This window comes from Coturnix japonica, chromosome 12, assembly GCF_001577835.2.
Source record: "Coturnix japonica isolate 7356 chromosome 12, Coturnix japonica 2.1, whole genome shotgun sequence".
Lineage (NCBI taxonomy): Eukaryota > Metazoa > Chordata > Aves > Galliformes > Phasianidae > Coturnix > Coturnix japonica.
In genome coordinates this window covers 1539508-1553643 of record NC_029527.1, presented here as the reverse complement: position 1 = coordinate 1553643, position 14136 = coordinate 1539508, and the positions used below count along the sequence as shown (strand labels likewise).

The 14136-nt window shown below is 48.1% G+C and overlaps 1 protein-coding gene across 1 annotated transcript in view; it reads right to left on the bottom strand.

Annotated features, from left to right (window-relative positions):
• RBM6 (RNA binding motif protein 6) overlaps positions 1 to 14136 on the bottom strand; it is a 48375-nt gene that overhangs the window by 720 nt on the left and 33519 nt on the right. The window contains exons 7-22 of the mRNA XM_015874601.2: positions 13175 to 13249; positions 12555 to 12615; positions 11541 to 11609; positions 10232 to 10483; positions 9568 to 9728; positions 9065 to 9162; positions 8617 to 8659; positions 8036 to 8078; positions 7002 to 7093; positions 6188 to 6340; positions 5122 to 5211; positions 4275 to 4364; positions 3413 to 3676; positions 2760 to 2834; positions 2094 to 2191; positions 815 to 926 (exon numbers count right to left, since the gene is read on the bottom strand). Coding sequence (XP_015730087.1) covers positions 815 to 926; positions 2094 to 2191; positions 2760 to 2834; positions 3413 to 3676; positions 4275 to 4364; positions 5122 to 5211; positions 6188 to 6340; positions 7002 to 7093; positions 8036 to 8078; positions 8617 to 8659; positions 9065 to 9162; positions 9568 to 9728; positions 10232 to 10483; positions 11541 to 11609; positions 12555 to 12615; positions 13175 to 13249 — 1776 coding nt within the window. The remainder of the gene's footprint in view (positions 1 to 814; positions 927 to 2093; positions 2192 to 2759; positions 2835 to 3412; positions 3677 to 4274; positions 4365 to 5121; positions 5212 to 6187; positions 6341 to 7001; positions 7094 to 8035; positions 8079 to 8616; positions 8660 to 9064; positions 9163 to 9567; positions 9729 to 10231; positions 10484 to 11540; positions 11610 to 12554; positions 12616 to 13174; positions 13250 to 14136) is intronic.

Here is a 14136-nt window from a genome sequence, read left to right as displayed (position 1 = left end):
TGCCTGGCAGCAGCTCTCCCATCCAGGCCTGACTGGAGGTCAGACCGCCCAGAGCGCATCCCTGAAGCCAGCTCTCCAACAGAGCCCATTTTATGGCCACAGGAAACTCTTTGAGAGGACTGAGAAGCAGCTGGGGCCTGTCCCTGCTATCTGAAGTGGGAAGCTTCCCTTGTGCGTGTGAGCTCAAGCAAATACACGTCACCAAGCCTCAAATATTTGCTTTTAATGATATGATCGACTGCAAGCTGAATGTCACAAGGCGAGCTGCTCTGCTCTCTGTCCCTCAGAGAGGCACTAACACCACACAGCAAGGCAGTCAGGAGACAAACACACCATACAGTGGTTCAGGGCTTGCCCCTGCCCCAGGCTGTTTGTTCTTGCTGTGCCTGGGCAGCCTGGGCTGCCCACTGGGTAGATTTCTGCATAACAGCAGCCTCAGTCCCTTGTACCCCCCTATGGTGTCAGTGTGACTGTGTGTGAGCTACCTGGCTGCACAGCACTGAGCTGGTGGCCTATTCAAACCCCAGCCTGGCTTTAGACAGGTATTAATTAGATCCTTACTCCCTCCTTACTCACTGTTGCTGTTTTCCACCCCTACAGATCCACATAGACTCTAATCCTTTTCTTCTGCCAATGCATTTGCAGACCCTCCCAGCCTGCAAAATCACTCAGTGCACACACTGCTCTGCTAAGTGGGCGCCCAGTCTCACATCCTGACTCTTGTTAAAGCTCAAAACTGCCTCCATCCCTCTTGGGAGACATCACCAACTTGAAGAGCAGTGATTCATTCTGATGATGGGAAGGTAAGACTCACCTCCATTGGTGATGTTGTACCCTGCTGGTTATGACCGAAGCCCTTTTTCCACCCTGTGGACTGCAACATTCGGTTTCCTTTGTTGTTACTGTCAATTCTTGGGTCATAGTCACTGGAAAGGAGGCAGAATCAATTGCTCAGCGTCACAACGCTTTGAAAGCATGCCAGAGTTTTTTTAGCTCCACTATTAACACCTTTGCTGACATTCAAACCTCTCCTGAGGGGTATTTCAAGTTGCTTGCAAGAAGTACAACGCCCAAGGAAACCAACACACTGCAGGGTTCAGACACCTTTGACCATGGAACTCCCTGCTCCACCTCAAGGGATAATACATGAGGGCACAGGAAATGAGCTCAGCCCCCAAAATATTTACAATGCAAGAAGTCCAAAATTCTATGCTTGAATTTTAGCAACAGCGAGAAAGTGAAGCACAATCCCAGCTGCTCTGGTAGATCTTTCTTCTCTGCTAGTGCTGTGAGCACCGTGGTCACTGCAGCGTTAATGTGGACACCTCTTCTCCCACCTGGTCATTACTCATCCAAGACCACAGTTCAGAGTTTTCAGAACTGCTCTGTACAAAAATAGCTTTGGATATTCAGGCAAGTTCTGCTGTCTGGCTGCTGCTGACACTGCACACGAACTGCTTTAGTTTATCCACAGCTTTTCCAAGAAAACAGAGGCAAAAGAAGACAACTGCTAGACGTGGAGGGAAAGTCCAGTTCTGAGGTGCTATACCAGAAGGGAACAGGCACACAACCAGTTCTGCCTTCAACATATGCCCAGCAGTTGCTCAGCCCACTGGAACAGCACAGACTTTGTTCCTCCACCTACTCTGAATGAGATGGAACCAGCTCCCAGCATTCCTCTGAGTCAGAAGAACAGATGAAACACAGCTCTGCTCCTTCTTCCAACAGCTAAACACCGGGACAGCAGGTCAGCAAATGACCTAAGGATGAAGTGGATGGGAATGGACTGCACTCTGCTCCCTGTGCCTGTCCAGGCACACTCAAACCTGCCATTCAGTATCTGTCTGTATGTCCCTGCTTTTCCCTCAACCCTGACCTCCATGCACTACATAACCCTCACCCTCTGCTGCCCTCCCCAAGAAGTCCTGTAGCACAACAGCTCTGTGCCTGGAGGAACTCCATTCACAAGAACCACAGCTTGGCTATTTCTCTCCAGCATCCACCCCACTGGCCAATTCTGGCCCTGGCCATCAGCACACATGCCACGCTGGCACCAGCAGCCCTGAAGACATTTAATCAAAAGTAACCATTACCTCTCTGGGCCCCGATCGTATCTGAATCGTTTCCTCTCTGGTGAATCCATCTGCTGGAATTTCTCCCTCCGGTCATTTCCTTTGTCTTTAAATCTCCCCTTTGTAACAGAAAGAACAAATTAAGCACAGGGTCTACAAAGGATTGGACGCTCTAGAGGGGTTGGTTATGTAGGCATGTGGAAATCTATCCTGGGCACTCACAGATCTGGGATGTTTCTAGGACCCACAGTGCACTTATTCTGTCCTGGTGGTATCTATTGGGCAGATCCAGGTCTGTGGCTGCAGCCTTCTTGCTATGGCAGCAGGAGCAGCTCTGCTAGTTTCTGACTAAGTGTTCCAGCTCTGCCATTCCTGGCCAGGCAGCAGCAGCTGCCCATACACTGCACCAGCTTTAAATAGAAATCTGGTTTCCACAAAGCCCAGAGCCCAGCACAGGCTGGCAGGACAAGAAAACCACCACTCAGACCCTTCTGGGAGGAAGGAGACCTACTCTTGAAGCTATAACACTATTTACAGGCCCAAATACAGTGTGTGCCCACAGTTCAAGACTCTCTGGGAGGCAGCTGATGCCCAGGCTATAGGCAAAAGTGTGCAAGTGGAGGAGGTTATGCTTGAGACCAACCTTCTCCCTAGCAAACAGAAATCTGCCCACCACCACAGACCCACCTCACGCTCCCTCTTCTCCAAATATGCCAGTTCCTGCTCAGATCGTTTGATCTTCATATGTATCTCCAGATTTTGCTGGAAGGAAGATAACAGAACCAGAGTCAGCAGAGGACACAGGCTGTCAGGGTCACTTTCTGCAGCCATAAAGAGTACAAATAATGCACCAAGCTCCTGCAGCTGCACTAATCCAGGTGCAGTACCTTCCCATGAACACACCCTGGCCTACCCATAGGGATCAGGAGCCTGTCCTATATCACAGCAGGAGAGGCAACCCGTCCTATTGTCCTATTATAGCATGCAAGCAGTTTGGTCTTCCTAGAAGCAAGATCTCAGAGGCAGCACAGAACACAGGAAGGTATTCCTTAAGTTCTTACTGCTACCACACATGAATGTACCAGCAGCCCACTCTCCCAGCCCTGAGCTTTCTCACTATAGCTCATTAAGAAGTCCCACCCTGATGTTATGGCACTCTTGTAGCAGGAGCAAGCAGCTCACACAATACTTTGAGCAGAGCTTTCATGGGAACTTTGCCTGCTACTCTGTCAAACTCAGAATGGCTCTTCCCACACATTTCCCCCGTACATCACAAAGCTGCTGAGCCAAAGGCAGCTGACATCACACGCGCAGCTCCCATTGCCACCAGCTCCCCATACCTTGTGCAGGTTGGAGAGCTGTTGGTGCTTGATGAGCACTTCCTTGTTGGGAAACTGCCTCCTGCACAGCAAGCAGGCCAGCTTGTTCCAGTCAGTCAGTTTGTCATCGTTGGCCTTGGCCCTTCTCGGCTGCTCCTCACGTTGTGCTGGTGGGTGAGGAGATGGCAGCCACTGCACCTGCTCTTCTTCTTCCTCCTCCTCTTCATTGTCACTGTCTCCGCCATATTCTCCCAGAAGACCAATCAGGGGGTTCACCACCTTGGGCTGCAGGAAGAAGCAGGAAGTTTGACGATTTGTAGCACCACAACTGCTCTCCCATGCCAGGGGCTTAATCCCCACAATATCTACTGTCTCCATTCTAGCTCGAGAGCAAGAGAGCAGCAGGATAAGCAAGGAATGGAAAGAAGCAGGTTGGTTAGCATTTAAGCACCAATGAGTAGAAGCTGTTCCATTCTCAAGTTGGACTATGCTTTGCTGCCAGGCTTTTCCAATCCGCCACACATCTAAGCATGAGAAGCTGACAATTGCAGTGGTGATCTGGCATGGAGTGGCTATCAATCTCATTCTCCAGCAATGGAGATTAGAGATGTTTTCCCTTCCTTAGTTTGGAGGCAGATGCAAGAGTTTCTCTGGAGCAAAGAGATTCTGCTTAGATGCCAGTAATAACTTTCACCATGCAAGAATCCTGCAGACAAGCTCAGCCTTATGAAGCAAACTGCCTTTGCCATTCAATCACCAGTTCTTCCTCCACCAGCATGAGAAACTGGCACTTCTGCCACCCAAGGTCACAGCCAGGTTTGGGTGAGCTCCCTGGACACTTATCCAGGTTTGAGCAAAGCAAAATTCCTATAGAATGTCTTACCCGGGCTGCACTCTCGTCCTTTTTCACAGAGGGAGGTAATGGTTTTTTGAAGACATCTTCTGCAAAGAACTTCTCCTCTCCACAGTCATTCTAAAAAAGCCAAGATTAGGTGTTAAGACTGCCACAGCATGAACCCAGTGTACGCAGCAAACTAATCACCCATGTAAGAAACCTCCAGGGAAACCAGGCAGTTGAAAGAAGTGGTTTTGGTGGGAGACATTCCAATTCCAGGCATCACCAGAAGCATTTCTCCTGGAGCTACGCTGCTGGTTTCAGAGGCAGCTAAAGCAGCTCGCCAAGCTGTTTCACTCACTTTCTGCTGGACTGTGATGCTGACTGGGCTCCCAGTGGCCTTAGACCAGCAATGGAGAGGGCACAGGGCCAGTTCACATTTAGGCACTTCCATATGCTCAAAAGATGTGGATGGGAGGTGCAAAGTAACCCCTGCAGCCAGTCAGCATGGGAACAGAAACACAGTGCTGCACAGTCTTGCTTCCCTGTGAGAAAAGCCATCAAGCAAAAGTACTATAGGTGGGGAGGAGTAATGATGACACTTATTTTCCCTGCTGTATCTATGGCATAATATATGGCCAGGCTCAATGCAGCTCTGTGGCTTCAAGATCTTCTGGACAGAGAACACCAAAGACTCGTTACCCAGCACCACAACAGGATGAACCTGTGATGCTCACTTGTGTGTTCAGCAGCACAAACAGAAGGTTGGGATGATGCTTCATGTCTGCAGGTTTTACAGAAAACTGACCTGAGTCCCCAGACACGATCTAGTTTAGTGGTTCATTAGCTACATGTGCCTTGACTGGAGGAAGTGAAGCTCTAGGAAATATCTTACCAGGCCTGCAGTTTCATCCTTTTTCACAGAGGGTGGCAATGGCTTTTTGAAGACGTCTTCTGTGAAGAACCTCTCCTCCCCAGGTTCATTCTGAAAAACCCAAGATTAGGAATTAGACCACCATAAGCACAGAGTTGGGGTGCAAACAGCAACCAGGAAGCCAAATACTGAGCATCCAGAAACCAGACAGCTGAGAAAAAGAGTGGCAGGATTTCTGCTGAGGATGATTTCACACCCTGCTCAGCCAAGACCAATGTCTTTCCTAGGCTGGTACCAACACTAGAGTCAATTATACCCCTCAGGTCTCAGCTCACTAGGACAACACATGCCACAGAGCAGGCAAGGAAGAAAAAGTTTCTACAGTTGTGACTAAACCACTTCTACCAACTCTCCTGGCATTCCTCAGTCCAGGGAACGTATGTCACTGTGGCTGAGGGAGATCCAGATTGAAACACCCATGTTTAGACTTCAATTTTGGCAGCTAATTCCAGCCTCTGCAAACTGGGGAGACAACATTTGCTTAGCATTAAATTAGCACTAACTCATGACTGGGGCTGGACTCTGGGATGTATTGTAAAGAATGCCCAATGCAGACTCCTATCTACATTTGATGTTGGTTCACCTTTGCAGTACATCTACACCACTTGCCTCATCCTCATGTCTGTGATGTTTGGAGGGGGCAGGAACTGCAGTTACTGTTACTATCTGACTATATTCAAACACCCTTACCACTATTTTGCTTGCTCTGTTGCAACAGTTGGGTACTTTCAGTAGCGTGAGTGAAGTGCCAGTCTCAATTATGCAGATGTTTCTCCATCCTTTATTATAAGAAAGGGATGAGAAGCCCTGACTTCAAGTCACAAGGCAAAAATTTCAGGAACTTGTCCCTGTTTGGTCAGAATCACGTTCCTGACCTGCTGGTGACCCCATGAATTTCATCACTTGGACTTCATCACCATCCCTCCCTTTTTGAATCCTCTAATAATTACTCACTTTTTTCCTAACATTATTACCTCGATGTCCCAGCTTCAGATCTCAGACCATTCTGACTACTGCAGGGAATTACCTTGGCAGAAGTATTTTTCCCTTTCTCCTTTTTGTCCCTGTTGTCCCTGCTGTGTGGCTCCTTCCTTTCACTCGTCCTTTCTTGGCTTCCATGTTGCCTCTTTCTGTTCTCTGGAGGTGATGAGCACGGTTCTCGGTCTATTGTGACTTCTCTCTGAATGAGGCAAAGAAAGAAAACTTAGCCAAAACCTTTCAGTCTTCTTACTGGACTTATTATCTTTATAGGGCAAAGGAGACCAGCACAGTGAGAAGGGACTATGGAGTCTCAGCTGAAGCAAAGGCTTCAGGACTTTGCTGGGCAGCAGACTGTCTACTACAGCCAGGTCATCTGAGCACTGCCCTGTTTGCACAGTGAACAGGCATCTTCAGTTGCATGAAAACAAGATGACAGTCCCAGAGGACCTTAGCAGATGGCTCTTTTTTGGCATCCTTGTAACTATTTCTGGCCAGACTCAGGGAGCAAAGAGACAAAAATAGAGCTCTGCTCTCCATCTTTATGTACAGTCACATAACATGCCTTCAGTAAAATTGAGCATGGATGCTCTCTGTAAATCTGTGCAATGAAGAGTAGATCAAAAGCCTTCCAAAGGCTTCAGAGGTCAAGGAGGCAGCCACAGTAAATGATTCAACACAGCTGCTGGGTAGATGGTCATTAAAGTGAGATTTCAGAACATGAAACTCCTTTATACAGGTCAGAAAATTGAGAGAAACAAAGCTCCCTCTAAGCTGCCCTATGCTAGCCCTCTTCAAGTTGCAAAATCTACACAGAGAAGGGCAGTCTGTAAGTATATAAAGCTTGGTTCCTACGTGCTCACCTGAGTCCTGGGGTCATAGTATGTTCCAGCTATGGGATCGTAGTAATTCCCAGTTTCGGGATCATAAATGTATGTGGATACATCTGATGGAGCTGAATGGAGAGACAAGAGATAACACAAGTCGTCTTCCAAATGCAGAACTTGCCTTTTACAAAGACAAAAGTAAATCCTGCTCTGGTGAAAGGCTCGAGAAATCTTCTCTCCCGGTAAAGACAGGCAAGAGAATCCTCACATTGGTCTACCTACGTATTTTTCTCTCTGAGGAGTAATAAGGTAATCAGGTTTTCACCATTCTCCTGTTATAGAGCTCTTACAAAAACTCCTCATCAAAACACACTTACAGGGAGGAAGAGCTGAGATCACCAGATCATAACACTGGACTGGATAAAGAAACAAAACTCAGTAATTTCCTAACGAATGGGTTAATGAGTACAAGGCGCTGTTTCCACCCACCCTTGGGAACAAGGAAGATCTGTGCTCTTACAAACAAGCCTCAGTTTAAAATGATGACACTCCCCACATCCCTTCCGCCCGTGGGTGCAGGAAGGCTTGTGGAAGAAACAGAGCGACCTGTTTCTACAGGAAAAGCCGAAGGCCCTGAGGGTATGGCCATAATATGAGCAATGTTTCTCATTTCCAAAATGTTATTTAAACAGAGCTCAGTGATAGTGTATATAAGTGAGTTAAACAATCAGGAATGGTTTTACAGCCACCAGCACCACTGGTGCAGTGTATATTCTTCCAACTCATCTAGCAATTGCCAGGCTGATTTTATCCCATCTGTTTGCTGCAACAAGGAAAAGTAAGCAGCAAGTTTAATTTATTTGCATGTAGCTTTTGCACAGTAAGAGCAGAGAGAAACCCATTATCAGATAGAAAAATGTGACTAGAATTTGGCAAAGGAACTCAGAAGTGGGCGTAGCAAACAAACCTACTCTTGGCCTTTAAAATACTTTTTGGCTGATTTCTACATGTCAGTACCCTTTTAAGGAAGAAAAGCCTCCGTAGTAGGAGTGAGGCAGAGCGTAACTTACACTGTGCTCTGGTGCGTCTCTGTGATTCGCCACCCCTCCTGCCCTGGAAGAAGTGAACAACACAGACAGATCAGAAACTCTCATACATCACATGGCGTTTCCCTCCCACAGGCCCAAAGAACAGGAAAACATCCATTTAGCTACTCTAAATAGAACAAAAGTAGACCTGACTATTCATTTACAGAATGATGGACAGTGTTGCAAGGCACGAGACACCTCCATCTCCCCTCAGTCTTTAACTGAGTAATCATGGCAACACATACGAAAGCACCAGGCCCATTCAGCATGGCCCTGCAGCCCCATCACACTCTGTCCAGGAACTGAGATGAGCCAGCATTAAGTCATCTTCCCAAAGCATGTCATACAGTGATCCAGCCCCAGACTCTTTGCTTTGACCTGCACTTCTGCATGCATTAGGATTCTGTGTAGTGGATGAGCAGCACAATAGAGCACACCCAAGCATCATCACTACACCTTCAGACATTGTTTCAGCAGCACAAAGGAAAAAAGCCTAACAAAGTCAGGCATGACACTCTTGGTGCTCCCTTTCTTCCCTCCCAGTTGTAGCTGTGCAGACCTACCTGGTTATAGTAGGAGTTGTCTCCATGCTCCCCATAGTCATTCCTATTGAGATAAATGTGGCAGGTTAACGTCAATCTAGCTTCACATTAACCTCAGTGTACTCAAACAATCAGCAGGAGCTCTGAAGATAGAAAGACTACTTTCACTGGCCACACGTTGGACTGTGCCCACCCCAGGAAACAGGCTCTGCAGATCACTGGCCCCTTCACAATGGGACATGATGGCTGGACAACAGAAGGCCACTTAACACAATGGTTATTCTTATGCTGCTCAATCTCTGAAGCTTCTTCCAGCTCTGTTACTTTCGCTTTACTGTCAAAATCATGTTAAGGTGTAGGAACATCTGTGCTAATTCGTGTGCCAGCACTGAAGCATCTGCTTTGACAGCACAGCTCTGGCCTTACAGCACAGCACAGAGGGCAACCCTACTGCCTTATCTGGCCGTACCTTCTCCTCCCTGTAGCAAGATTCACTTCCAATGTACGTCCATCAATGCAGATGGGGGGATCCAGATTCTGCAGTATCTTTAGCAACCTCAGTGCCTCCTGTCAAAGCAAAGGAAAATTTCACATCCATATGAACCCTCCCCCAGAGCATCCCGTTAATTAAGATTCTCACCTTTTGCACACAGAAATCGTTGAATTCAAGATCCCTACAAACATAATAGCTGAGCAAGATATGGTCAAGTTTAGGAGGGTCTGCCAAGCGGGATACTGAGAAAGCATCACAACTTAAACACAACAGCCTTTGGCTCTTAAGGCCTGAGATCAACAGAGGTATCAGGTGTTCCTTGTAACTAGCCAGACGAGCAGGAGAGCCACCAACACTCTCCAAGAAAGATGCTTCACAACTACAACGACTTCCTATATTCTTTTATTCCTGTGTTTTTTTCTACTTCTGCCCGCCAGACACGCCAACAGGGAGAGACGTGAGAACAGGAAGCTACTCACAGCATGCGATTCCAGCTCAATGAAGCCATAGGTCTGCCCCATCCGGCCAGCTTTGTTCTTCATGATGCGCACGTTGGATGTGGAGATACGCACATATGGAGCCAGCAGCCCCACAATCACTTCTGGTGGGGTGAACCGAGTAATACGCTTCAGCATGATTGCTGAGAAGGTCAATGAGAGGAGGCCAAAGAAGAAAGAAAAAGATATATATATTCAAATCTAGGTTTACTGTAACAGCAAAGGTAGAATTAAACCCCTCCAAATCAATAGCAGGGCTTCCTGCAGTTGGGTCTGCAAGCCTTCCCACTTTATCTCCCCAGCTTGCTCAGAATTCTCCCACTAATTCCCCACCTTTCCCCCTCATAAAACAGAGCTGAATGCAGTCTCCTCCTTGGAGGAGCTCAGTCCAGGCTAAGTTATGGCCTCAGAGAATTTTGCTGCTGTGTTAATTTAGTTGTACCATCCTGAAGACAGCTTACCCAGAATTAACTTTTTAAAGGGCAAATTGCCAGCACTTTAAGAGCTGGACAGCCCACCATTACTTGATGCCACAGATCTGCACAACAGCCTCCAGAAGTCTTAGAGAAATGCTGCCATTTCTGCAGATAGGAGTGCACAGACAGCAGTCCCAGGTGAAGTCCAAATTGGGCTCTCTGCCACTCACTTCTGCTTCCTCCACCTTCCTGTGGCGTGGCTTCCTCTCCTTCCCTCTGAGGAGGCAGCTCCTGCTGCTTGTCCATGTCCCTTCTCTTCTCCTGCGAGGGTCGCCGTTCTCTCCCTTCATCTCTTTTCCTTGGCTCCTGTTCCTGAGGCTGGCACTCCTGCTGAGGAGCAGGATCTGAGGCCTGGAGAGGCTGCTTTGGAGATCCTGGTTGTGCTGGTAACTCTTGCTCAGGTTTTTCAAGCTTTGTCTCTGCTATTAGAGAAGAGAAATGGTCTGGTTTCAAACACGGTGCTTCAGCACGTACTTTTTCTTGTGCTGTTTTCTGCTCAGAACAAATGTTCACCCCAGAAAAGGCCTATTCACCCTATTCTGTCCTTTGCACATCCCGTATCTTTATTCTCTGCAGACCCAAGGCACAAAAAAGGCAAGATAGATGCGCAGCTCATCTGTTTCACATCAGGTTCCTCTGTCTGACCTCTGCAGTCAGAGATGAGGCATTCTGGCCTGCTTTTAGGACCAGCTCTTGCCTGGGCACATGTAAATAAGGATGGGTTTGGATACGGTGCACTCATGTCTGGGAAAACCTACACAGCAGTGATATCCTTACCATGCCTGATCTATTCAGGAACACTCTGTAGCTGAGCAATCTCAACTAATGACTGTCATCCTGTCTCTATGCTAGAGGAAAACTGGGTGCACACACATACATCATAAATAAAATTACTGATTATTAATAGGCCCCTACTTACCACAAATGTGGTACCATGATGTGGAATCACCCTGCCCCTAGCACAGCTACGTGATAGACAGAGGGTAAATCCTATCAGGTTTCTGAGCTTGAAGGCCTCTGAAGCATCTTGCTTCACTTCAAGAGATCCCTGCCTGAGCTTCTGATGCTGTCAGAAAGGGAAACCTAAGCTGTGGGGTTCTAAGGTCAGATGTCACCAGCCCTGTACTTGCTGCTGAAGTCTGTTTCCACAAAGTAAGGAGTGAGAGAACAAGCCCTGGCAAAGTGAAGCTTCACTCTTTAACATTTCCCAGAGCACATCTCTGCTCTCATTGTGTTTGGGCAGTGAGAAGCACGGCAGAACACAATTATTTCGCATGTAAACACTGGGAAAACTACACAGTGACTTGCTTGGCTGTCAGCACAGCTCACGCTGTGCATGCATGCTCTGTACTAATTTGTCTCCTGTTTGCAGAGGTTTGGCTACACTTTATATGCAGTACCTCACATAGAGCTTGCAAATGAAACCAAATTACACAGACATAAGCACAATCCCAGAGATGGGGAGAGCGCTGCTCTTACTGAATTCTTGCTCAGATGATGCATCTTCTCCCTCAGGACAACCTTTGGACTCTGAGCCTGCTCTGTTCCCTGTTAAGAGAAACATATTAAAATTGATTTCAAAACCAGCAGCCACTGTGCATACAAGAACCCATGCAAAGCTGCAAAAACAAATGCTTATGTGTAGAGCCTTACTTTATTTCACCTAACAATTAACGGACAGTCATGGGGAGATGACCTTACCACAAACTCCTAATAAACACAACAGGCCAGTGTGAAGCATGCAGCACAATCACTCTTCACAGCATCTTAAAGGCTCAATTTATTTTGCTCCTTGGTAGTGTTTATTACAATACACAGCTGTGGTGATTAAGGGGGCCAGCTGTGTAAATTCTGCCTTTCTAACACCAATAAAAGAGCCACAGTGCAAGGAAAGCACAACATCTACTGGGGGAGCGCTTCAGCAAGTAAGGAACTCTGCATCTGCAGTTATTTTAATGCCCTCCTACCTAAGGTGCATAAGAAACAAGAAATATCACAAGTCTGCTCAAAGATGCCAAGGCAAAGCTTACAGAGGGCCTGGAATACCTGCTCAGCCCAAAGAAACCAGCCCCTCCAAGGAACGTGTTCTGGCTCTCATGCCATCCCACCCAGAAGTGCTGGTGGGAGAGCAGGAGCTCCTGGGGGAGCTGAACTCCTTCCCACGTGCTCCTTACTGTCAGCAAGGTGAGTTCACAGTTCACATCCTGCATTCACCCCAAGCCCAAGAACCTCAAAAGAGGAACAGAAAAACCATGCAGGACTCATGTAGTAAGACACCAAGGCTCAAAAGAACAGAGACCCTAGCAGCAGCAGGCAGCACCTTTAGTATGGGCAGGAAAGGGGCCTAAATGAAGCAAAATTAACAATGCTCCTACACAGTGCTCAGCCAGTTCCAACAACAAGGATGCTACAGGGAAGCCAGAAGGCAAACTTACTTGTAAGGGCAGATGAAACTTCTAACTGACCTGGCACAGGAGGACCAGATATACTCACCATCTCTCGGGAGCTTGCAATAGGAGCAGGAAGATCTGTAGCCCACGTTACACACTTTGCACTGCAATGGAAGACGTACAGCATGAGGAAGTCATGTTTTGCAGATGCGGTTTCTGCCTATTTCAGAAGGTCAGATTCTGATTTGCTTTCAGAAGGTAAGTTACAGCCATAGAGAAGTTACACACAGAGCCTGAGAGGCAGGATGGGTACCTCACCCAGAGCCTGCTGCAAGCCAGTAGGAATGGGGACAACAACCCTCTTCTGCTCTAACACTGAACCTGGGGAGTGAACCAGAATGAAAATCTGCTCTGTTCCAGCTGGTGGAATCACTGCCTCATTTTGGGCCAGCAGAAATATGCTATGTTCCCCGCATGTTAAAAAAGAAACACTGCATAGGGACAAGGCTGCTCTGCACACAAAACCATGCTACCTGTACCAAAGCAACAAAGCAGTATCAAATCAAGGCAGGGAAAAATATGGAAGTTTAGAAGAGAGCTTCAGAATACATATTACTCTTAAGGACTTTCAGCCACTGTGCATAAGTTTAATGCTGTCTCAGCTGCCACTGCCATAAAAACCAGCAGGGGAAGCACAGCACAGCTCTCTGGTTGCATACTTACACGTTTGCAGCGCCAAAACTCTGGGCATAGGGTGTACTCAAGGGTCACTTCTTCACCACCGATCGTAAGAGTTCCCTGTTGAGACAAGGGGGTATATGACGGATGCACCCAGCACACGGAGATTACTGAGGCAAAGAGAGGGGTTAAAGCTCTGCTTCTCAAAGGGTTTGTGAGTGAAGCAGACTGAGAGGAGGAGGAAGCCTCTGGTTTGGTTAGCTGGAGCTCTGCCGTGGAAGGGGGAGGGAAACTGCCCGTGGCCTGCTCTAGTGTGGGGCTACAAAGCTGCAGCCTGACGCCAGAGGAACCAGGCACAAACACCTCCCAGGAAGAGCAGAGACAGTGACCAGGGCACAAGGGGGGAAACAGGCTGGGAAGGGGCAGCTGGTCAGCCTCCTCCGCCCCAGCCACACTGGGCTGGCCTCGAGGCAGCTCCCTGGGGGGGAACAAGCAGAGAGCAGGGAGGGTTCACCTGACACAGACACAGCCTATGCTCGGGCACATGGGGTGCAGGCTGAGTGTCACCATCACACGGGATGCTGCAGCCATCAGGAGACCAAGAGCCAAGCTCTGCAGAGCAGCCACCCTTCAGGCCGGTGCAGAGATGCTGGGGAGCTGCACATGGCCCCATGCCATTTTGGGAGGCCTGAGTGAGCTGGAAGCTTGCCGGGTGTTCTGACCCAGCAGCCTCGTCATGCTGAGAGAACACACAGCAACTATAAATGTGAGCACACAAGCTCCCAGGGTTCTTGTTCAGAAGTCACGATACACCCGTGCATACATCGCTGTGACAAACGTGACAGAGATGCTAGGGAATAAGTAAGGCAGGTGGGAAGAGTTCATGGGAGGGAATCACTCGGTTGACAGCACAACAGCAATCTTTTACTCCTCCAAAAAGAGCGCAGAAAAGAAAGCTGGAGATGAAAGGCACTACTCAGGCAGCGTGCCACCACCTCTCCTTCTTG